A 25,029-nucleotide genomic window follows, 5' to 3' on the forward strand; every position below is an offset into this window, starting at 1 on the left:
AAAAGAAAAAGAAAACACCTAGTAATCCTCACTGTATCAGAACAGCTTTCATGTGCAACAATTGCACTGTGGAATGTGGCTGGTTTTGCCCGACTTAATTAGGGTCACACTTGTAGGTAAAAGCCGAATATCAATAAACAGCATAGCATGCTACGGCCTAGTAAAGAGGAACATCTCGAGATACTGGGCTGAATCATTCCACCACATGACTGTGATAAGTGATGTCGATGTGAACGACCCTACTGGCATCCCCTTAAAATTCTTCACGAATGTAAAACACTGAAGATAAACCCGTTATTCACACAGCTCTCAAACAAAGAAACAGAGCTGAACCTGAGTGCATAAAGCAAATAACATCATAGAGACTCAAATAAAAAAAAAAAATAAGTTGTAGAATATGCTTGTTAAAGGCTGATATTCAAATTTAAATCAAAATATCTCAAACTTACAAGCACCTAAAAATCATTGCCAGTGAAAGAAAACCTGGCAATCAATTACACATATAACTCTGCATATTAGTTTCATTCATTGGTAATGGTACAGTACAGATACATTACTTACAATAAGACTACATGCAGCCTATGAAGACATGTGTGCTATAGATAAACATCATAACCACTTACATTTCAGAACATGAAGCAAAATCATGACACTAATCTCCCTCTTACACACCTGAAAATGATCTGTTATGAAAAAAACAAATAAACATTTGAAACTCCTGTAGGAGAAAGACTATTGTGTGCTACAGTTTGTTCTGCACTATGTAACACAGTGTTACTTGACACAAAATGCAAAACTCATATCCTCAAAGAGTGTAGCTCATTTATTGAAAAAAAAAAATGAAAAAAAAAATTTCAGAGGTCACAATTTAAATGCCATCTTTTCCCCTATGAAAACCCTCTCATTTTACACTATAGTTCCATGACCTTGTTTGTGGCGACACTTTTTAATGCTTATAGAGGTATGGTCCACTCTAGGGTAGATAGATAGATGTTCATCTGCACTGCAAAGAATATGTCACAAAGTAAACACAATTTCACTTTGTCATAGCAACTCTACCACCATAGAAATTAGCCCAAGAATACCTTGGACTAGTCTTCCATGGTATCCTACATGTCATTGATGGTTTTTCTTTGTATGTTGACTGTCTACCTGATTTAGCCAATACACAAATGTGCATCTGCATGTACAGGACCAGAGTGTTGGCATGTAGCTGTCCTCTACACTGGGGTGTGTCGAGAATTTAAAAACTTGCTTCATTTGCATTGAGTTGTGCACTGAATTGCATTGTACGAATCTTCATGCGCATTGACGGTTATTTTCAAGACAAGCAAGGAAAAATCTTTCAAGGTAATTTCTGTTCTAGGAGTTGCTATCTTACATCTTTTCAGAGTTGTAAGAGATTCAATGTCTGAGCACCATTCACATAAACATATGAGTGGATAATAATGATGCGTGCAAGAAACTACACACTGGTCTAGGGAAGCTGAACAAAAAGTTGATATTGTGCAGCTCTACTTTGAGCTTTTAATAGTCACTCTACAGCTTTCACAAAGATGCAGCCATGCCACTGCAAAAGTTTCCTTCAAACAGCTCACTTTCATATGAAAAGTTCCCTTCCAAAAGATGCTGAATCCATTTTCCTCAAACTTGACCTTTTTTTATAAAAAGGAAATGCTTATTGAATTCATTTTAGTACTCCCATGTATTAAATTCTTCAAAGTATATGTATTGATATTCTTGTGAGAAAATGGAGATATTAGGTAATTAAACATCAGTTTCATTCCAAAAGGTGCTAAGTCCAGCGGTGTCCATGCTTGACTGTACTTTCACCCCAGAGGATAATGCCACACTGGCTAGCTTCCCTAGTTGTGCAGCTTTCCAGATGATCCACATATTACTTGATTATTAGCTGTGAAATATTTCATTTCTATGCATATAAATTCTTGTGTGAGAAAGAGGAAACAGGAGGAGAATGTGTAGAGATAATAAACCATCTCAGAAAAATACACAAGTCACAGAAACCACTCACTAAAAGAACACTTATGTGATGCACATCACTGTGCTAAAAGTTTTGCTCCAAATTGTGCTGAATCCACAAAATCCCCTCAAATATCAATTCTTTAAAAATCAGTGTAGACATGCAAATTTTTTTAAGGCATATGTTCATTATCCCATTCTGGGGTACTCGTATGGGATATAAGATAATTGCATGAAAACATTTAGAAGCTTGTGAAATAAAAATCCAGGTGTTTCTTCTTTACCATCAAAGGTGGATTTTAGCACCTTCTGGAATGGAACTTTTCATACGCACAGCTACCCCATCTGACCATTTGACTATCCTACTCCAAGGCCTGCCATCGCCCCGCTCGCTCTTCCACCCCTGACTCAGGTTCCTGCCCGATAAATGTACCACATTAATGTGATATAAAGATGTGTCCATTGGGACTAATATGTGGCCCACAAGCTAAACAACAACAACAAAACACAACCTCATGCTTCATCAGTTGGTCCTGACTCACTAACAGACAAAGAATGAGCCACTCTAACTAGACAGAGAATGACAATGCCAATCTACTATTTGCCCTCATTGATGATGCTGTCGATGGAGGCGTACACCCCCGAGACGCCACCAGCCACGCCCAAGACGATGAGGCAGATGTTCTTCACCCAGATAATGGGATGCAGCTCTTTGCCCCTCAGCACAAGATGAATGGAACAAGGAAGAATGAATCCAAGTATTGTGCTGCCAATGGCACCTATAATGCAAGTAAATAGAATGAATAAACAATAAACAATAAATAACTTTACATACCTAGGCAGTTATCCATCATAAAGAAAAACAACATGGCAGTGTGGAAATATTTGCATATCTAAGATCTTATCTAACCTTTGTGAAAATTGGAATAATTCATCAGAATATTTTTGGATATGCTATTTTGTTTGTTGTGCAAATACTCTCATCTGCAAACTAATATATATACAAGCCAAGTTTACTGAAATTGGCCCAGCACACAAATTTCATTGTGTGAAAGTTTCTGGATTTACAGTACTGTTTGAGTATCTCTACTATTCTCTATTTATTCTTTCTACATGTATGTTTGTTTGTCTGTCTACATGCAAATACACACATACATACATATTACATGCACAATCATATCATTTGTCTGAAAGTGATGGAAGTTAAATAAACGTGTGTAAACATATTTCCCCTTTCTAAGCTTCTTTCATGATTATCCCAAGAATTTATCCTTTACTGCACATTACGCATAGGGACATTATCACTTTGTGTTATGCGCTATATAAGAACTGTCAATCATTATTACTATCATCATAATTATCATTATCCCAATAATCAGTACAATAATTATAATCACTATTGGCAGTAGCAATATTGGTACTATTATTATTGCATGACAACATTCACTCACTGTATACAATTTATTCTTTCTCTGGGAGATATTGTCATTTATATAACATCTGAAAGTATTCTTGCTACACAGCAAATTGACTGCTCATTTCAAGATACTGTACACGTCAATATTTTCGTGTGATTAATTTTTCGCACTGAGCAAATCAAAAACATATTCGCGGGTTCTTGAATTCGCACTGCACAATTATCAACCCATTCAAAACGTGCAGAGAAAATTGTGAAGATATTTTTGCAGGTTTTAGAATTCGCGCTAGCCAGAAGTAGCATGAAATACGCGAGAATTAATGTACAGCGAAAATTTCTGCATCTACAGTATTTGCTAAAATGTTTCAATGCACACTTTTGCTACAAAGATTGTTACAACATGCTTTTGACTAATTTTAGGTAGCACATAATGATGCCATTACCACAAGATAGTGGTCCTGTAGGCTCCCAATCAAACGTGCATTTATAATTTCCTCTCCCTTTAGAAATGGATGTTGTATTCAGTCCTTAGCTTGGACCACATCTAATAACATCCTATGTGTTTGCTCGTTTGTTTGTTTTAAGCAAATAGGTAACAGTCTTTATTTGTCTAGTTGAACAAGATCACACACAGAGTGTAAGATGAGACCCTCCATTTAAAGAGAGAAAGCAGCGTCAAATAGAAAAATCACATTTTGACCAAATACGTAACCATGTATCATTGCACATATGACCATTCACAATCTACATCATACATCTCATTCGGAGACTATGCTGTACATGTACATACCAACAAATGCTCCAAAGTAGGCAATACTATCATGAAGGAGCAAAGCTAGTCCAGCTTGGACGATCACCACCAGCGTTCTCAGAACATTCCGCTTCCAAGTGGCGACCTATCGGGCAGATCACACGATAATAAATTTTGGTAAAGTACAAAAAGGTTGCAATAAACACAGGAGTACACAAACACACACTCACAATCTCTCACACACACAAACACCTATATACATTAAAACCACTGTCTCTTCTTGATGAAATTGATACCTTTCACTTAGCATACTACCATCATGCTAGATGACAAATACCTACTACGCCATTCTAGCTGGATTGTATATTTAATCTGCAATGCTTGATTTGAAGGTTGTAACTTGAGTAAATAATGACATCATTTTGACACTTGTAAAACCATTACGGCAAAATCTGTTATGATGTACAAGCAAAGTGGAGCAGTGTCCAAACTTTTAGAGAGATACTTTGTTATTCCATCTTAGCAAGCAGGGAGTAGCAAAGGACTACTGAGTAGCACTACATGGTATAGTATGGCATACACACCAAACCAACATAATTTAGAGGATGGCTGTCAGAAATCTAGCCTGAAATGGAACAACATTGTTGAAAATTTTGTGAGTTCATCCTCAAATAACATTTTCACAGAAGAAATATGACCATTTTGAATTCCCTGCCTTGACAATGGAAGCTTTCTGAAAAATCACCCAAATTGTACTGTATGCACCATATTATTAGCGACAGTAATTTTCTGTGAATTGTGACTTTCCAAATAATGTCAAGAGTGATTAAATTTGCACTTGTGGAGTACAGTACTGAACAGAAAAATCTATGTGTGCATGTCACATTTATGCCAATATTTTTGCATGTTGGTAAAGTCACTAATAGCACCCAACCCTCTGAAAATTGCAATATAAAAATAAAAACCCCACAAAATATACAGCGTATACAGTAAATCATTACAATATTTGTCTTTGACACAAATGTACAGGTGGAGGTGAACCAGATCTAGAAATGATCTGGGAAAGAGAGGAGGAACTCACAGAGGATGGTATTGTCACCGTGACGACGCACTGTTTAAACGTCTCTCGCATGAAAGCTTCTTCCTCGTCCTCTGTCGGAGTGACGAGAGGTTTATTTTCGTTGTTCGCATAATAGGCCTCCTCATCACTGTCACTATCATTGATCAGTTCCCTGTCTAGTGATGGCCCAAGGCACTGACCTAAATTGACATGTGATTGAGTACATATGAAAGTATGTTTATGAGGATGTATTAGTAAAGCATACAATTAATAGTTGAGTGCACAAGTATTTGAGTGTGAGTACCAGGCACATACCCAGTACCTGGTATAGGAATATAAGTTAAAGGGATGGTACAGCATTGGTGGAGGCGAGGATTGGGCTTGTAACTTTTTGTGAGATACCACAAAACCACTTGTGAAATAGTACAGAGCATAACATTCTAAGACAAATTCCAAGTTTATTTTGATGGAAATCGGTTTTGGAATGGCCGAGACATCCAAAAACAAAGTAAAATAAAGTGATCATAATAAAAGTTGGGTCCCACCTTTTATTAGGATTACTCTGTTTTGGGTATCTCAGCCATTTCAAAACCAATATTCATCAAATAAATGCTGAATTCCTCTTGGAATTACATGATCTATCACATTTCATAGGAGGTTTCTCTTTATCTTGCCCCAAAATGCTAGAAACCTGAAGTTAGGTCTCAACCAAAACTATACGATCCCTTTAAGATTTGAAGGGGCTGGACAGTGCTTGTCCCAGTAAGTCAAGACGAGAGAGATATTCTACTAAAAGGTCAAGATAGTATTGAAACTATCAGCAAGACATGACATCATCAATTAAGATCAAATTCAAGGTAAAACATAATTTTCAAAAAGGCTCAAAATTCATCTTCCAACACTTGCTTGCTATACATTAAAAGGATCTACCAAGAAACTTGTCTGGCTGACTCAAGTTTCAGGCTGAGGACAAGTTGTTTTTTAGTATTATCATTGACATCAAATGCGTAAAATAATTCTGATGGTAGTATATTGTCAACAACTTTTATTCCTGAAGCACCCTCTCTGTTCACAAGTGGGTAGGTGGAATATTACTACTGTAGTATCTGATGATCAAATCGTGTCCTTTCAGAAGTACACATGCAGCCAACAGGTTTTATGCGATTCACTCTCACGTGATAAGCACTGTGGTGGCCACATATGCAATCGATGAGATCCATTATAAAACATCGTGTAGCAACCACGATCTGGTATGCTCTGAGATTGTATTACTTCTAATAAACAATTTTGGGTAATATCTTGTATTACATTGTTAAACAACTGAAATTGTGTTATCTCAACATTATTTCACACATTTCATATGTATATGTCTCCATATCAGAGGAAAATTAAAGTTTTCTTCAGTCATTTTGTTTTATCTTTGAATTGATGTGAGAGGTTGATAAATTAGGTGGTTGCTTCACAGTTCTGATTTCCCTTACAATGAATTGAGCACAGTATAGAAAGTGGAAAAATACCTCGTTGGACTTTTGATCTATTGCCAACATTCAATCAGTTGTGACTATGATGTCAAAAACAATGCAATAATATTCACGAGGTCAAAACCACAAGATTTGTGGGAACAAAAAGAAAACGAAACAAAATCATAGCAGGAAGTTAGTCTGCTGTGAACAGCGAGGCAAGTACACTGGATGAGAACTGAATTGCAAATTGAATAGAAATGCCCTGCCTAGACAAAACAAAGCATTGTGACATACACACAAATTTACATAACATTGGCTGGCCTTGAGGGGCAAACACTGAACGGTATGGCCTGAGCTAGGTCCATATCATCTGAGTTAAGGACTACCAGCAGTGCAACATGATACTACTGAGGGCAATATACTTTTCTAGTCTTCCTCAGCTTATCAGCCTACAGATATCTTTGGAATAGTTTACATACTAAATGACTTACTGACATCTATCAAAGCTCCTCAGCTTTTTATGCAAACCTTGAGCTGCCAGCATTTACAATACTAGAGAAGCACTCTGAGAGCGCAGACCTCCGCCAAGCAGCTAATATTCACTACTGATCTTCCACCCATACGTATGTACATGCTGAAAATCACCCAATTTCCCAATATAGAAGCCTTTTGTTACATCATCGACTTCCAGCTTCGCAGTGCACCTCCCCCTAGCAGAAACTAGAGCACGCACTTTAGCATGTGTATGAAAATCTCAAAAATGCGCAGCTTGAACCCCAAAGTGCATTGACCCTAACTGCAAAATCTAGAAAATCCTTCATAAAATCCACAAAAATTTCTGGATCACTACCATAATTTAATCATCTGTTTATACTTGTGTCATTTTCAACCTTTCCTGCAAGTTTCATCCAAATCCGTTTACAACTTTTTGAGTTATTTTGCACACGGACAAACAAACGGTAGAAAACATAACCTCCTCCCTTGGCGGAGGTAATAACAAAACTAAAAGTCACATGTACTGCATGTACTCACGTGATTGGATAGTGAGTCACACACATTACGCAAGAATATGGAATTTTTGAACAGAATTGTAGAGTGTTATGGCAGGAGCATACACGTCAAAAGGCAATATGAGTCGGGCCTACCACAGCCTGCTGATTTTGTTCAAAACACTGTCATATAAACAACAGATATTCTAATAACATGATGTAACACATACAGTCCCTTGCAAAATATACACCAAACCTAGGGCAGTTCCAGGAATCCGGGAACCAGTGGGAGGGGAGGGGGTGGTGCAAATAAATAAATAAATAAATAAATAAAGGAGGGCGCACGGGCCCCTTTCCATTTTTTTCTTTTTATTTCTTTTATTTAAAAGATTAAAAATAAGGGGGGCACCCTGTGCACCCCCTCCTGGATCCACCACTGCCGACTGTAAGAAAGGGCAGGTGGGACAAAATATGTTAATTTGTAATTTATTTATCACCAAGATGCCAATTGTAAATATTAAATAATGCTATGCTGCATTGGCAATCCTTCATGTTGTCATATATCATACAAGCTACACTAGCATTTGCTTCTCCTGGATGTGCGGTCATCTTTCTATGGCCTTCTTCTCTTGTTTTACGTTTGTTTTTTTTGTTTTTCCTGCACCTTCGCACAGTACCTTGTAGTATAAATCTTAAGTGTGCCACAAGACCAGCATCCTGACAAATTATTTGCCCAATATCATGCTTCTGTTGTCCCTGGCAGGCAGGTACAAGGATTTCTTGGTATGGACCTACAAATACAACTTGATCATGTAAGGTTCACGCATTGGATGTTCAATCAAGCATAATGTTCAGTAATACATTGCCAGTACACACATATACCAAGAAATACATTGCTAATCCTTGGCAACTAGCATTATTTGACTATTAGTTATTCATACTGATATGAAATGATGGTGATTAAAGGCAACTTGTGGGATCACAACGAAAAAAGTTCAATCTTGCCACCAGCAGTATCAAGATGATACTTCAACAATATTTTGTAAGCACACAAATATGGTGCTAAGTGCTGGAAATCCCAAATTGCCCTTGCTCCCTGTCACATATTACTTCTAACACAAGAAATGCCATGTTAGATGCATGTCTCTGGAAACGAACTATAGGCAGAGTTTGGCGTTCAGACCGAAGATTACCATAACAATTAGTGTACGCATAACGAGCAGAACAAGGCTGGGAAGAGTTGTGCCTCGGTGACGTCGGACTCTCCGCCAAGACTTGCTCATTAGCATATTCACCATGCAGATTCACACTTTTTCAACAAAAATTTACGAGCTTATCTGGTGATTTGAAAGTTTGTTTTGGTGAAAGTAGTTCATTGGAGGTACCAACAACAACATATTTTTTTAAAATTCGTGAGACTGCCTCACTTTAAAAGGACTGTTTGGATTTTTTTAAAAGGGATAGGTGCGTGGAAAGTTGACAAAAAGGAGCATTCTTTAGCTAAAAATGAGTGACGAGCTGAATTATTTTAGTGTAGAAGGTAGAGGTAGAGAGAGAGGGAGAGATAGAGAGTACTCTCGCAGAGAATTCTGTAAAGATCTACAAAGAAGAATGGTGCCAGGGGATAGGGGAGTGAAAAGTCGAGGTGAAAGGGAACTCTGTCGTCTGCACAGTGAAACTGAAAGTTAAGGTCAAAATGTGACATTTATAAGCCTTGCCCTACTGGTGGCAAAGGTATGGAAGATGTTTCACTGTGATCCCTCATACTGAGAAATGTGTTAGTTTACACGCCAAGGGGCAATGACCAAGTATGACAGCTAGTATACAAAACAACATGAAAGATATGTTTTACTGTGATCCCTCATACTGAGAACTGTGTTAGTTTTACACGCAAGGGCAATGACCAAGTATGACAGTGTACAACAACATGAAAGATATGTTTTACTGTGATCCCTCATACTGAGAACTGTCCGTGTTAGTTTACACGCAAAGGCAATGACCAAGTATGACAGCTAGTATACCACAACATGAAAGATATGTTTTACTGTGATCCCTCATACTGAGAACTGCCAATAGTTTACATGCAAAGGGCAATGATGAAGTATGACAGTGTACAACAACATGAAAGGTATGTTTCACTGTGATCTCTCATACTGAGAACTGAGTAACACGTAGTTTACACGCAAGGGACAATGGCTGGTAATGACAGTATACAACAACATGAAAGATAAGTTCCACTGTGATCCCTCATACTGAGAACTGTGTTAGTTTCCACGCAAAGGGCAATGACGAAGTATGATAGCTAGTGTACAACAACATGAAAGATATGTTTCACTGTGATCCCTCATACTAAGAACTGTGTTAGTTTACACGCAAAGGCAATAGTATGACAGTGTACAACATGAAAAATGTTTCACTGTAATCCCTCATACTGAGAACTGTGTTAGTTTACATGCACAGGGACAATGACCAAGTATGGCAGTGTACAACAACATGAAGACATGTGTCACTGTGATCCCTCATACTGAGAACTGTGTTAGTTTACAAGCAAAGGGCAATGACGAAGTATGACAGTGTACAACAACATGACAGATGTGTTTCACTGTGATCCCTCATACTGAGAAATGTGTTGTTGTTTTTTAAACAGGCAAAGGACTAATGGCAAACTAAGGCAGTGTACAACAGCAATCGTGTCCCCCAAAATGGCTCCCTCCTCATCGCCACTACCTGAAGCGTCACTTTCACTGCTGCCATTTCCGTAACCGGAATCATCCGCTTCTTCCATCTGCACGGCAGGTGGACCAAGACAGCGACCTATAGAGTGGTATGTATTCGCGTTGGACAGGAGTATCAAGGAAATATAAGAATGCCAGCATTATATATAGCAGTATGCATGGTCTTTTTGATATGTATATCAGTGTGAAATAGGACAATTATTTAATGAGAGAAATAAAAAAACAAACAGGAAGAGGATGCTAAAGGGTTAAATTCAGATTTAGTATTGGATGAGAGAAAGAGAGAAAAAGAAGGAAATTTGAATGAAATTATGGGCAAGAAGTAAAGCTTAAAGCAATGTTAATCATTAATAATGTCAGAATCATTAAACATACAATGTACTATTTGCATGTTACATAAGTTGATCTTTATGAGAATATAAGTCTGGATATAACCTACACGTATGTGCCATGTCATAATCACACAAATAATATACATTATTGTCCACATAATTATAGAGCTCAAAGCATCGCTTTAGGTGTCCCACAAGGAAAAAAAGCCTGTGTGGGACTGAGGCAGGCAGAAAATTATGTGAGCAAAGAAGGAACATGTGAAGATAAAAATTTGATCTCATTTTGCCAGCTGAGAGATAAATTGCATCAAGCATCTACTGGTTGAGCTGGGAGAAAAGCTTTGTTCATATTATGTAATGCAGATGGAACAGATTGAAAATATGCTAAGATAGCGTCATGACGACATTTATTCATTCAGTTCAGATCATGTCTCCATTTTGGAAGTGTGGATGCAGTTTTTGAAGGGAAAAAAATACTAGAAAAATCAAAGCCCACGAAAATGCTCTATGATGATCGAACATTAGAAGAAATAGTGTATAATATGTACATATTTTGTGATACAGTTTGGATCTGCATCAATAGCCTTGTTTATTTGAATTTTTGTATGCTTTTATCTGCCTTTTGGCAAATGATGGGGCATGGGAGGTAGACTCTTAAATGATGACAAGGTAATAAAAACTAAATGAGAAAATCTAACTGGATCATCGCCAACAGAGCAAATATGCTATAATTTCTTCGACCCCCTTTTTTTTTAACCCTAAAAAGACTGGGGGGGGCCTAAAAGGCCCCCCCCCTCGACATTTCGCGCGATTACTCAGCAATACGCAATGCTCTCGCCGCGATGCTTTATGACTTTTTTCTTTCGAGTTTCCCGCACATTTTGACACCAAATTTGTGACGCCCGGGGGTACGATTCTGAAGTTACATAACTTTTTGTACATGCACGTGAGACCGAAAATGGCTCAAAAATGTGATTTTGTGTACAAAGTCAATACAAATTAAGTTTTATCACATGGTTCATATAAATATGCTTATTTTTACTCTCAATGGCTAAAATCAATCTGTTTTAGTAGTATTATGCTTCAAAAAGGGTCTGCCACAAATTTTGCTGAAAAAAACAAAAACAAAAGGTTGAAAAAACAAAGAAATACATAAGAAATTCATAAAACAATAAAATGAATAAGAAATTAATTTTGATACCAAATTTTTTTGTCCCCGCCGAACGAGTTCGAGCAGGGGACTATGAAACGGGCTCCGTACGTGTGTGTGTCCGTGTGTCCGTCCGTCCGTGTGTCCGTCCGTCCGTGTGTCCGTGTGTGCGTCCGTGTGTGATCAAAATCTTCAATTTGCTACTTCTCTGTCATTTATGAGCCAATTTTGATTCTGTTTGCTTTATATGATAGCACTACATGGGAGCTTTGAAACTTCTACACAGAATTTCAGTCGTGACCTTTGACCTTGACCTTCGACCTATATTGTACATTTTGCTACAAAATGCTACTCCTTCGCCATTTCTAACCCGATTTCGATTCCGTTTGCTTTATGTGATGGCACTAGGTGAGGGCTTCAAAACTTCTACACAGAATTTTGACCTTTGACTTCTTTGACCTTTGACCTTGATTTTTTGACCTATATTGTACATTTTGCTACAAAATGCTACTCCTTCGCCATTTCTAACCCAATTTCGATTCCGTTTGCTTTATGTGATGGCACTAGGTGAGGGCTTCAAAACTTCTACACAGAATTTTGACCTTTGACTTCTTTGACCTTTGACCTTGATTTTTGACCTATATTGTACATTTTGCTACGAAATGCTACTCCTTCGCCATTTTTAACCCGATTTCGATTCCGTTTGCTTTATATGATGGCACTAGTTGAGGGCTTCAAAACTTCTACACAGAATTTTGACCTTTGACTTCTTTGACCTTTGACCTTGATTTTTGACCTATATTGTGCATTTTGCTACAAAATGCTACTCCTGCGCCATTTCTAACCCGATTTCGATTCCGTTTGCTTTATGTGATAGCACTAGGTGAGGGCTTCAAAACTTCTACACAGAATTTTGACCTTTGACTTCGTTGACCTTTGACCTTGATTTTTGACCTATATTGTACATTGGCTACAAAATGCTACTCCTTCGCCATTTCTAACCCAATTTCGATTCCATTTGCTTTATGTGATGGCACTAGGTGAGGGCTTCAAAACTTCTACACAGAATTTTGACCTTTGACTTCTTTGACCTTTGACCTTGATTTTTTACCTATATTGCACATTTTGTTACAAAATGCTACTTCCGGCGGGGACATATGTTACGCACCGCGTAATTTCTACTTTTCCTTGTTTCAAGTACATTTGCTAAGAATGCCACAAAGAATATCCAGACCAAAAATGAGCACTTTTGGAGCTTTATTTACTGATTTAGATCAAAAAGGTCTGATTTCTCGCATAAATTAGCATAATTAATCAAAATAAAATAAAAGAAGACTATTTTGGAAAATTTAAATATACGATCTTGTAGATTACATCGCACACTACCATTGTGCAAATTTCCGCGGCGATCGCGCGATCCACGGCCGAGATCTTAAGGGGGGGCCCTTTAGGCCCCCCCCCAGTCTTTCGAGCTACCAAAATAGCCCAGTCTTTTTAGGGTTAAAGCGAGGCCGATTTATTTTGAGACATACATACTGCATATAGGAAATCTGATGAAATGAAGTATTTAAATCAGTATTTGTATCTTACAATCGTCAATATCAACAACTAATGTCTTTTGGTACAACTGGTTCGGCCTGCATTAAGAAAGGCACAAAAATATGTCATCTTTCATTTAGCAAATAATGTGCAAATACAGAGAGCAACAATAACAGACCTGGCTTTTCCTCTAAAACTGTTTGAAAACATGCAGACAAGGCACATGAAGGCAGAGTTTGAAGGTAAAGTGGGTGCGAGCACATCTGTGTGAAAGCAGAACCTACATGTATGCTATAGAAAGTGTGTAATTTAATGTGCAATATCAATACTTGTTTATATTATGTGGGTTGATGTGAACTCGTCCCTTACTACTTGTATCTAGAGGCTTACAAAAGGCTGATCAACTTGATACATGCTTGACTGGATACTTCCCAAATAAGTCAGAATTTGGCCAAGAATGACAGAAACATACACAAGTGATTTTTTTTTTTTTACTTGCTGTAAATGACAGGTTCTTATGTTTGGCATGACAGCCTAGCAGAACCGGCCCCTCCCTATATTTGTTTCTTTTAAAGACAGTGTTGTATGCTATCAAAATGATGACAGACATTAACATGGATGTGATACTGATGTGCATGCATCAAGGTTTATGGTAATGGGGATCACATACTACACGATTTGTACATGCATGAGCTTAATGATGCATTCATACAGATGTACATGAAGTTATTCACCGAGTCACAAAAACTTTGCTGCTGGTGTTATCATATATTCATGATTTATTTGGCATTTATTTCAAATTTTGCTGCACATCGTGTACAAAAACAAAATCAAATGGAACTGGTTGAACTTATGAAAAGTGTGCACAAAGTCAGAAGAAATAGATTTTTTTTTTTTGCCATTTTGAGGGAGAAATAGGGACATTACTCTTCCAGCATGTGTTGCCAATTTACGAATCAATAGTATACTTAACAATTTAGAGGCTTTTGAAAATTCTGCGACAGAAACAAATGACTATGTTTGAACAACAAAGGGATGAAATGAAACTCGGATTTTATGCAACACCAGCAGTGAATACGTACTTATAGTTATCTTGAACGATAAAAAAAGTGAGGTAGTTTCTCAGACTTGGTGAATAAAATCATTGTATTTTGGCAATCTCACGAAATATATGCCGAGTGCCTACAAATAAGTGTATTTTCCTTCATGACGATGTTGTACTGATTTTTTTTGTCTTTTTTTACAATTATGTGTACCGGTATTTAGATGTCTATTTCCCAACATAGTTTGTTGGAAATGAAATAAATGAAAATGAACTGAAAAATGAAAACAAAGAAATTTACATATGCATGACAGCTATCAAGGGGGAAAATGTTCCTACGTGAAAGATGGTCATTATCGAGTGTTTTCATTGAGGCTCTATGGCACTACTTCAACCCCTGAATATGATTTGCTTCTTGTAAAACACATTCTCCAGAGTTAGAATTAGTAAGGAATCAGTAAAGAAACACACTGTAAGCACATGCATTTACATTGTGATGAAGCAGAAAACAAAAGGAGATATATATACACACTCACACGAGAGCTGTTATGATTGATTGAGCAATGGCTATGATATCTACTACATGAATTTGAAAATTTTGCTACCTGGCTGCTTTGTTTTCTTTTGTTTTGCTTTATATTTTTTTGATAACGCAGCCTCAAGTAAAGAGTACCTGGCCCAAACGTGATCTGTTCCAGTATTTCGATGATGGGAAAGACTTGGAGGGGGAATGTGAAAATGACGGCGATGACCAGCGTGATGTTGACGGCCAGCGTCAGGGGGTCAGACAGGGGCAGGCTCCACGTGATGACCTGCTCGACGTTGGCGCCGTAGTAGAGGTATCCCATGATGCCGATGGAGGCCATGAGCGCAGTGAAGAAGAGGACATTGAGATGGAGAAGGAGCGGGTACAGGTGACGGTTTCCCTCCATGCTGGACTCAATGGGGATGATCTGTGTGGATGGTGGGCAGTGGTATACAAATGATGAATGTTTATGAGTTCAATGGACAGAATGATCCATTCAATGCGCCTGCACCTCGCTGAATGGATCATTAATTTCATCTTTCACTGAGTGAAATATTCTGTCCATTGCATGAATGAAAAACATTTACTGTAAAAGAGGAAATATTCGCAGTGTTGAAATTTTTGCGCATTTGTTCCAGCAGATGATGTCTTGATTCCGTGGAATTAAAAACATGCGAAACTCTTCTTACCCTGCCGAGCGCAAAAAATTAGTCGCGCAAAAATATCCACTTTTACAGTATTACTTAATCTACATAAGAACATTTGTTACTTGTTTTATATAACACCTAAAAGTAGATCCTTGTCATTTGATGTTTGATGAATTTAGAAACAAAAGAGAATGTGCGAGATCTGAGATCAAAAGGGTGCTGAGCACTATATGCTAGCACGCCGTCTGTGAATATGCTTGATCGCATGCACAATGCGAACGCAAGCATTTTACGTACGTGGTGTGCCGGGCTGTTGACATGTGTGCAATGGAGCAAATCGCATGTATCCAAGATTGCATGGTAAATGGAGTTACAATTGCACAAATGATGACGTAATAGTAAAATGGGACAAATGGTCAATGTCAAACAACAAATCAAATGACAAGGATCTATTTAGGTGTTATATGTAATGGGTAATTCGTCAAACAATCCTCAAAGCCAGTGTTGGATGAAGACTATGGATGCCAGTAGGGCTACTATATGGAGGGAAATGCTAGTCTTCATACACATACAGTAAGGCAGAGTCACACTAAGCAAAACTGTGCCTACGTTCACTACCCAGTATTTAGCTTCGCATAGTTTGGGCTGTGTGACTGCAAACTTCTAAAAAAGTTTCCTGCAAAACTTCTCGTGCAATTTCCTGCTTGCATTTGGGAAGTTCTTACTTCTCGCAAAACTGTGCGCAACTATGTGTAGTGTAGTGTGACTGTACAAAGCTGAAACTGCCAGAAGTTTGTGAAGAGATAATTGTTCCATTCATGCTGTTGATGCACATTGCGCATTCTGTTGCACGCTGTTACATGTTTGCATTCTACAATCACGGAGAAGGTGGGTTTTTCTCTTTAGATCGAAACTACAGGTAGTTTTGTGTCATTGAAACTACCCATAGTTTTGTTAGTAGTATGACCACGCGCTCAAACTTCTTGAAATTACTGCAAAGCATACTATACATAGTTTTGCATAGTGTGACTGCAGCCACAGATTTGTGGAAAAATATTGTGTTATTTCTTTCAGACATGTCTAGGAGTAATTTAATCTAACGTTATCCATATGAAGTCTGACAGATCCACATTTCAAACTATTTCTTCTTGTTTACTGCTTTGATATACTGTTTGTGATAAGTTAGGTATGATGGACACACCACCACATGGCCCCCCCCCCCCTTGTACATCCTATTCCTCCCCTCCTCCCACCCCCAAAGAAAAGGTGGGAATGAAGTGGAAATATGGAAACAGGATGTCAATTGACACATATCGGAAAAAGCAGGAGAAAATAAGTCTCAAAATATCATAATTCCCAGGTGGGCTCATTGTACAGACATGAATATCAGACACTCACCGTTCCAATGCCCTCATATGAACCAGTCACCTGCCCAAAGAAGATGGGGAATTTGGCCCAGTTGACCTTCACAATATCTTTACTGACTTCAAAATCTGCAGCAAGAAGACAGAGGGTGAAATGAGAGGCACAAAAGTAGATTATACAACAACAACAAAACAATAGAAATGAATAGATCAAGAAATAAATGAAAGCATAAAATGTATTATAAAATCAACAATAAAGCATGATAATGATATACACAAACTAGTGCATATATATGTGTGGGTATGTGTGTGTATGGGGGGGGGGAAGTACATTGTGTTTGTAATCATACAGTATACATATTATTATGTTCACATATACATATACATAAACAGCTACAGATACATAAATAGATAGATATACATAATTATATATCTGTATATGATATATAGAACAGCAATCACAAACTTTAACCTAGTGCACTTCTAGGAATAAAAGAATCAAAGTACTTCCACAAATCTTTATTGTCTCTTCAGGTGTCATCAATAGGCAGAATGAAGTCAACTGCTACAGTCTAATACACACACTAGTCAGAGTAGCTGCTCCATTGACTGTGCACTGATATAATTATTATTCTCTTATGATTATACATCAAAACTATTCCCTTACGCTTCAATGATATGAGAAGCTAACTTCTTTCATCATGTCTGTACACTCTACAGGTTTGGGTCTCTCCAACTCACCTCGCAATATGTAATACATGACAACACTGTACGCCACAAATACAGACAGGTTGGCAATTATGCTGCTTGATCCTAGCTGCCGAATGCTGCGCAGGTACGCAAAGGCGATGAATATGGGGAAAGGAATGAGCATGAGGATTTGGTAGGGAGGCGCAGTGGACTGTAGCGCCGTGTTCTCAATGTATGATAAGTTTGAGAATGGCTCGGTGGCCGTTTCCACGAATGGGAGAGGAGTCGTTGAGACGTTGGTCCAGTCACTAATAGTTGCATTCACAAAGGGGAACATTCTTTCCACCGTGTTGCCGATGAAGACGAAGTAGTTCGTGCAGAAGCCAAACTGGGTTAGCACCAGGCTAAAATTGGTAAGCCAGATGCCCCACTTCCCGAGAGACAGGCGGGCGACGTCGCCGTACGACAGCGACTTCTCAATGCTCTGCACCAGTTTGCGGTGCGTGAGGGACGTCTCCGGTGTGAGGTCAAACTTCTTGACGACGTCGGCGATCACGTAGCGTTTGCACTTGACGATGAGGTAACAACAGTGAACAGTCACAGTCGCAATGAGGACTAGACCAGCAATGCCAAGCTACGATGAGAAACAGAGGAAAAAGAGAGTGATTATCCTGAAGACATCTTCTCTTATGTTAAATATTATCTTACACCATTCTGTTCATTTGCTCTTATTCTACATATGTACTTATTAGAGAAACCCAAACATGTATGGCCTAGCATTGCATTATTAAAGGTCCTGTTTACCTTTGGGAACAATGATTTAAAACATGTTCAAGATACCACACTTGATGCATATCGTCGCTGGGGTGACAAGACCTTGTATCTGCAATTTTGGTGAAAATGACTTTTTTTGATTAATGGTCAGATAATCAGTTAAGTGATGTCCTGTCCAAATCACAGATGTCTTCCCCCAAAAATGAAGCCACCACGGCATGTCAAAGGAATGTCTATCCCATTAGATACAGTGCTTTGGCTGCCATGTTTTTTTGCTCCCTGAACATTTGACATTTTGTAATATAAGGTCTTGTCGCCCCAACGACGATATGTGAAGATCAGTTGTATCACAATACATCCTATCATGTAAATAATGCCTTTGAAGTTCCTTCCTCAACATCAATTTTCTGGTTTGCTCTCATTTGCATTATGAATACTCGTTCAAATTGTAAGTTGGAGGTCTAGAGTTTATAGCCTATAAAGCCATGAATGACTTGTCGTTACATAAGTTCATAAAAAATCAACTAACACTACAGGCAGAGTAGACAATGGCACTGTCCTAGTATTTATTGCATCCTACGAAGGATGTACAGAAGTGAAGTTCACATGTATAGCTCAGCCACAGCACACATGCTTACTGTACTAAATTTTAACCTGTAAGTTTACGCTTCAGTGTGTTGTGTGTTCTTATCATTCAGTTATAGAATAACATTTGGCTCTCCATAGCTGTGTGGATGAAAAGGGGCACATACATGGATTTAAACATGAGGAACATTTTTTTCTTGAAGGGGGGGGGGGTATTGTAGTATAAAAATGAAAACTTCAAGACTTTTCTGTAGTGTGTGACTTCTGAATGCACATTTGTATTTCACTACTTAAAATTTGTCTATATTTTGATTTTTGGACAGATACAGTTGCTTGGAAATCTCTTATCACTGAGAGAAATGCAGTCATGCAATATGAATGCATACAAGTAATCCTTTTCCCTTATATCTTGATCTACAATATCCGATTCCAATATGCACACTTTCATTCCACTTACAAACTGAAAGAGAACCTCAACAAATAAATTCATTAAAGTGCAAGTCACATTTGGACTAACCCATGATGGCCATGCAAATTTCAATGGACATGTGATCAGTTTGAGCAATCAATCATTAGCCATGTGGTCCTGACAAATGTGGCATCGGTCAGGACGAGAGGAAAGAAAAAAAAAAGTAATGATACTACAGAGACACAGCAGCAAACTAGAGAATGTGGTTTGTGGGACTTGGTGGGTTGACGCACTTTAAAGGGGATAAAACCCCAAATACACATGTGAATTGAGTGAATTCAATGCAGAAATATTGGGAGAGCACATAGTGAAAGTTGAGTAATGAGGAAAACCAGAAAATCCATTCAAAAGTTACGAATTTTTGGTGGCACCATCACTGGATGCGAAGACTAAAGTTTGTGATGTCATGCGTGGAAAACAATTAATGAGAGAATTCCATAAAATTTCAATTTCTATAAAAAGTACACATTCCTTTGACTTGTTACTGACATACAGTATACAAAGGATAATTTCATTTCTCTGCTTTTTGAAAGAGGTAAAGTCAAGCACTCTTCCATTATGCTAGAAAAGAATTTTTTTTTACAGCACTGTCCATACTATGCGTGATGTCATAAAATGCAGCATTCTCATCAAATGATGGTAGAATCAAACCTTTAAAAAATCATAAATTGAATGAATCGTCTTAGTTTCTTCAATTTTCACTATGTTTCACAAATGTTGCTGCATTCATTCAATCCATACATATATTTGGGTTGCATTTTCCTTCAAATTCTACAGAAGAAATCCAAGAGAAATAGCCTGTCAGTTCCTCCATCTTATTGTCACTCCCCCCCCCCCCTTTAGAAACAAAGTCTGAAAAATTTCTACAATGAATAAAATCTAACAACCAGCATAAACATTAACTACCTGAACTTTTATCATTTCAAATATTTTCCATTTGCAAATCATATTCGCCATTATGAGTGCAGGTTTCATAATGGGCGCATGATATACACCATTGCTAGCCAAAATACAAATTACGTAAAGTCAAGTTGTTGTTGTTTTTTTTAATGAGGAGTCTACACTGGAAAGCATTGCATCAAGAGCTTCAATACAAACATTACCATTTGTGCAGTGACAGCACTGTCGCTATACAAATACTGCCCTTGTCCATCTACATTTGTACATGACTTAATTTGCTCATGGTGCGAGGTCTCTTTAGGCCATAACCCTAATGTAGTCTCTAGGATAGATATATATCAATTACAACTGTAGACACAAATATGTAGAGACACACCCAAATTTTAGAGCCGCAATAATGTTATTCCACACTTTTTTTGAAAGGCGTTCGGCCTCAGGAAGTAATGATGACTAAGTCATCCTTCCACAGTCAGATGGTTTCACAATCAAGTGTTCATATGATCAAACAATTGACAGTGACCTTCACTATTTAACTCTTTTCACCACAATTTGCCAGTTCAGAGATAGCTGGTGTGCACATGGGTTCAAAAAACCATAGGACCTTTTTATTTTTTTTTTCTCAGTTGGCTAGGCAATTTACTCAATTAAAAGTGACATCAGCATCAGCTTGTCCATCACAGCAATCTATGAAACTCATGTTCAGATAAAGAATGAACCTGCGTAAACCAGGTGACAAGAACTACACTGTACAGTGGTTTTTCAGCAAACATTTTACTGGCAAAGCATCCATTTTATTGCTTTGCATTGAATGAAAATTGAAATTTTTCTGTAAATATTGCCAAATACCAGGCTTTCTGTCAGGTGGATGTACTGGCAAGCACCACTGATACTGATTACATCGATCCTTACATCAAAGATTCTTATCTCAGTGAATTTAAAGACCAACACGTACATGTCAGTACAAATTACCCTATTCTGATCATGTCCAAACTACAATCCCTATTAAACTGACTTCTAACTATGACAACAGCAATCAGGAAGCGGTGTGTACAGTATCCTCTCTCATTTCCTGTGTAGTGTCCATCAAAAAGCAGTGATGCCTTCATCAACCATCCCCCCCCCCCTTCTCCCCCCATGAGACTATAAACTCACTTTGGAATGACACTCGACCTGGCTACGACTGCAAGGACGCACAGACAGACAAGTAACATCCATGTGTTTGTTTGGTTTTTTTTTTCTCTCTCATCTGGCCTGCCAATTAATGTACAAGCAATTATTTTAATTAAATTGCAGTGTCTCAAGCAAGTCTCAAGCAACTGCTTGGCTCATCCAGTGTGAATGGGCATCTGGAACTATTTGCTACTAACCAGTGCGAATGAATAGGGGCAGCTGTGTACAATTGTATATATGCTGTGTATCAATCCCCCCCCCCCCCCCCCCACCCCCAACAACAAAAGCAATGGGTTAACAGAGTGATGGGAGATCTAAGCTACCACTATGTAAGGTGAGATTGTTACACACTCTGGGCAAAGTAGCTACTGTAAAACGAAGAATGTTTGCGTACATTTTAATTTCGCGAATTTCGCGAGTACCAAGATTCGCGAACTTAAAATGCACGCAAAAGATCTCCTTAACACTTATGTGCATTGAATGTTAGAGGCAACTCGCGAAAATTTTGTGCTGTGAAAAAGGCTGTTGGCTCCAATTTACGAGAATTTCATGCCGCAAAAATATTTTACAGTACTTACATTTATACAGTTGTACAAACTAGAAATGAATTTAGCAATTTATTCAACTTGATACATTTCATTTTTTAAAGTATGCTTTTAAAATGATTATAACATGAGGTATGTGCAACATAATAAGCCTATTCTGGCTTTCTACGCACATACCATTTTCCGACCAACCAAACATACAATGATAATGAGTTTCTGTTCTTTATGTACCTTTGATATTTGAAAGGGAAAAAGGCCTTTGGGTGGAACAGGAAAACATTAACAAGCAAGGCACTTGAGTGCACAGAGAAAAAAGGCTCTTATAATGCTATCCTTATTTCCCTTTTTATGTGAGAAACTTGATGCCCACAACTAATGGAAAAGAAACGTTAGGTAAAGAAAAGAAGAACTCCGTAGCTCAGTTCTACCACTTCTCCTATGCTCCCATTGCATGTTTCTATGGCTGCGTTTATCTAACTTGAGAGAAAGAATCATGTTTCAAAACGCGTTTGGAATGGTGTTTGCGAACGTAGGTTTAAAATGCTGTTCTGGGGGTGCAGCGTTTATCTAAACCATCATACAATCGTGATTTGAGTGTTGTCACTGCGCAGCAACTTTGCACTGTTCGACCTGGGAAGTAAACGTCTAATGCGTACCAGCAAACATGCCTCCTCAGTCACACACAAAATAAAGGGTAAAGAGCACAACCAGAAACAGCTGGGATTTGACCTTGAGACATAAACAAGTTTCAAAATGCATTTGAAAGGCATTTCAAAACGCCATTTCTAAGCGTGTTTGAAAACACAGTTGCATTTATCTAACCTCTGAAAATGCCTCAAACACATTTAGGATTGTGATTCTGCCACAGAAAATGTTTAGATAAACGCAGCCTATATTCCTTCTATGTGGTCTGGGCGTAAAGTTTCAGAGACTTACATAAAGGCCACTCATGCTGAGGGCGAACGAAACCATGAGGAAGTTAGTTCCGATGAAGGCCTTGAAAATGTTTGCATTGTCCAGGAGAAGCTGCCAACACTTTGATGAAAATGACCTTGAAAGGGAGATAGATAGATAAAAGAATATGAAGCAGAAATAAAATATAATCATATATAACCATATATAATGATAAAAAACAAAGTATGAAGATAATCATGCCACTTTGTTGCATAACAAACCAGTTTTGTCAGTGAAGCTGTGCTTGTATTGTACGGCATTGTTCCACATTCATCCCCATGTTTGTTTGGTTTTTTTTTTATGTAGTTCTGTTGTCTGTCAGTTGAGATTGATATTGATAATTGGCACTTTTGATATGTCTTTACCACTGTTCATTAAAGATAGGGGAATACAGTGAAAATTTACACAATTTTACTCACTTTAGGGGTAACTTTTTTTTCTCTCCCAAAGTCATGAAAAAGAAGAGATCACACTTCATGTTGGCATGTGAGATATTGATTAAAAAAGATAGCAAGTTGCAGGAAGGAGTAAAATGCATTGTACTCACACTTCAATGTAGAAAGTCTTCAGACGATATTCACATTGATGAAAATATGGTACTTTCAGGGACAACACTCAAAAGAAATCAGGTCAATTATTCTCCATCAATTTCTTTTTTCATTACGTAAGCTATTCTTCAGTTTTTAAGGTACAATCGTACGGGCAGAACTTTGCTCCTTTAGTATGCACTACATACAATTATAATTTACATTTCACTTCAAGTTTTCAATAGGTATCAGAACAATACAAAACATTCAACGTTTTCAGTCTGTACATGCAAATGGCTTTGGTAGATTATCATCCTTTTTCTTTGTCATGAGTACTTTTGAAAATATCATCATGCTGCCAAATGAGTTAAAGGGATTGTATAGTTTTGGTTAAAGGGATGGTACAGTATTGGTGGAGATGAGAATTGGGCTTTTAACTTTTTGCGAGATACCAAGAAAACACTTACCAAATAGTACAGAGCATACCATTTTAAGAGGAATTCAAAGTTTATTTGATGAAAATCGGGTTTGGAATGACTGAAACATCCAAAAACAAAGTAAAACAATTCATTAGAATCATTCTGTTTTGGATATCTGAGCCATTTCAAAACCAATTTAAATCAACAAATAAACATTGAATTCCTCATGGAATTACATGCTCTTTCATATTTCATAAGAGGTTTCTCATTATCTCACCAAAAAATGTTCTCAGAAACTTGAAATTTGGTCTCAACCAAAACTATATGATTCCTTTAAGACCTAGATTCCTTTAAGACCTAACTTCGGGTTTCTAACATTTTTTTTTGTGAGACACTGAGAAATATGAAAGAGCATGTACGTCCTGATTAAAAAAAAGGGGGATTCGAAGTTGATTTGATGAAAATTGGTTTTGAAATGGCTGAGATATATCCAAAACAAAGCAATCCTAATAAAAGGTGGGACCCACCTTTTATTAGGATCACTTTTTTTTCATTTATTTTGGGATGTCTCAGCCATTCCAAAACCGATTTTCATCATATAAACTTTGAATTCCTCTTAGAATGGTATGCTCTGTATTATTTCATAAAGTTCCTTGGTATCTCGTAAAAAGTTAAAAGCCCAATACTCATCCCAACCAACACTATACTATCCCTCTAAGCACGTAATGTCTAAAACTAATAATGAATGGATACAGATGTATTAAATGTCATTCATAATGAATGTAGATTGTAGATTATGAAATGTTATCACCCACAGACCCCATGACAGATCCATAAAGACCACAGCTGATTTTGTTTCGGTCAGATGCATGTGTAATCCCATAATACTAACTAGGCTAATAACCTCCATTAATTGTGTAATAAGACTATGAAACCAGATACACGGTGTGTATTAATTACACAGTTTATAACTGTCCTTCTCGTATGAAATATTAAAGATT

The 25,029-nt window shown here is 37.7% G+C and overlaps 1 protein-coding gene across 1 annotated transcript; it reads right to left on the reverse strand.

The window, feature by feature from the left end:
• Nucleotides 1–463: 463 nt before the first annotated feature.
• LOC139708712 (proton-coupled amino acid transporter 1-like) lies at nt 464–23,235 on the reverse strand. Its single transcript, XM_071620646.1, has 7 exons — nt 23,065–23,235; nt 17,737–18,319; nt 17,030–17,124; nt 15,132–15,411; nt 5,230–5,408; nt 4,188–4,293; nt 464–2,759 (listed from the first exon to the last, which is right to left on the reverse strand). Exons 1-7 carry the CDS (start codon nt 23,233–23,235, stop codon nt 2,578–2,580), a joined length of 1,596 nt encoding a protein of 531 aa, XP_071476747.1. The 3' UTR covers nt 464–2,577.
• Between the last annotated feature and the right edge of the window lie 1,794 nt (nt 23,236–25,029).

The sequence above is a fragment of the Diadema antillarum genome, unplaced genomic scaffold (assembly GCF_040938485.1).
Source record: "Diadema antillarum isolate AM-2024a unplaced genomic scaffold, OU_Dant_1.0 seq00001370_RagTag, whole genome shotgun sequence".
Lineage (NCBI taxonomy): Eukaryota > Metazoa > Echinodermata > Echinoidea > Diadematoida > Diadematidae > Diadema > Diadema antillarum.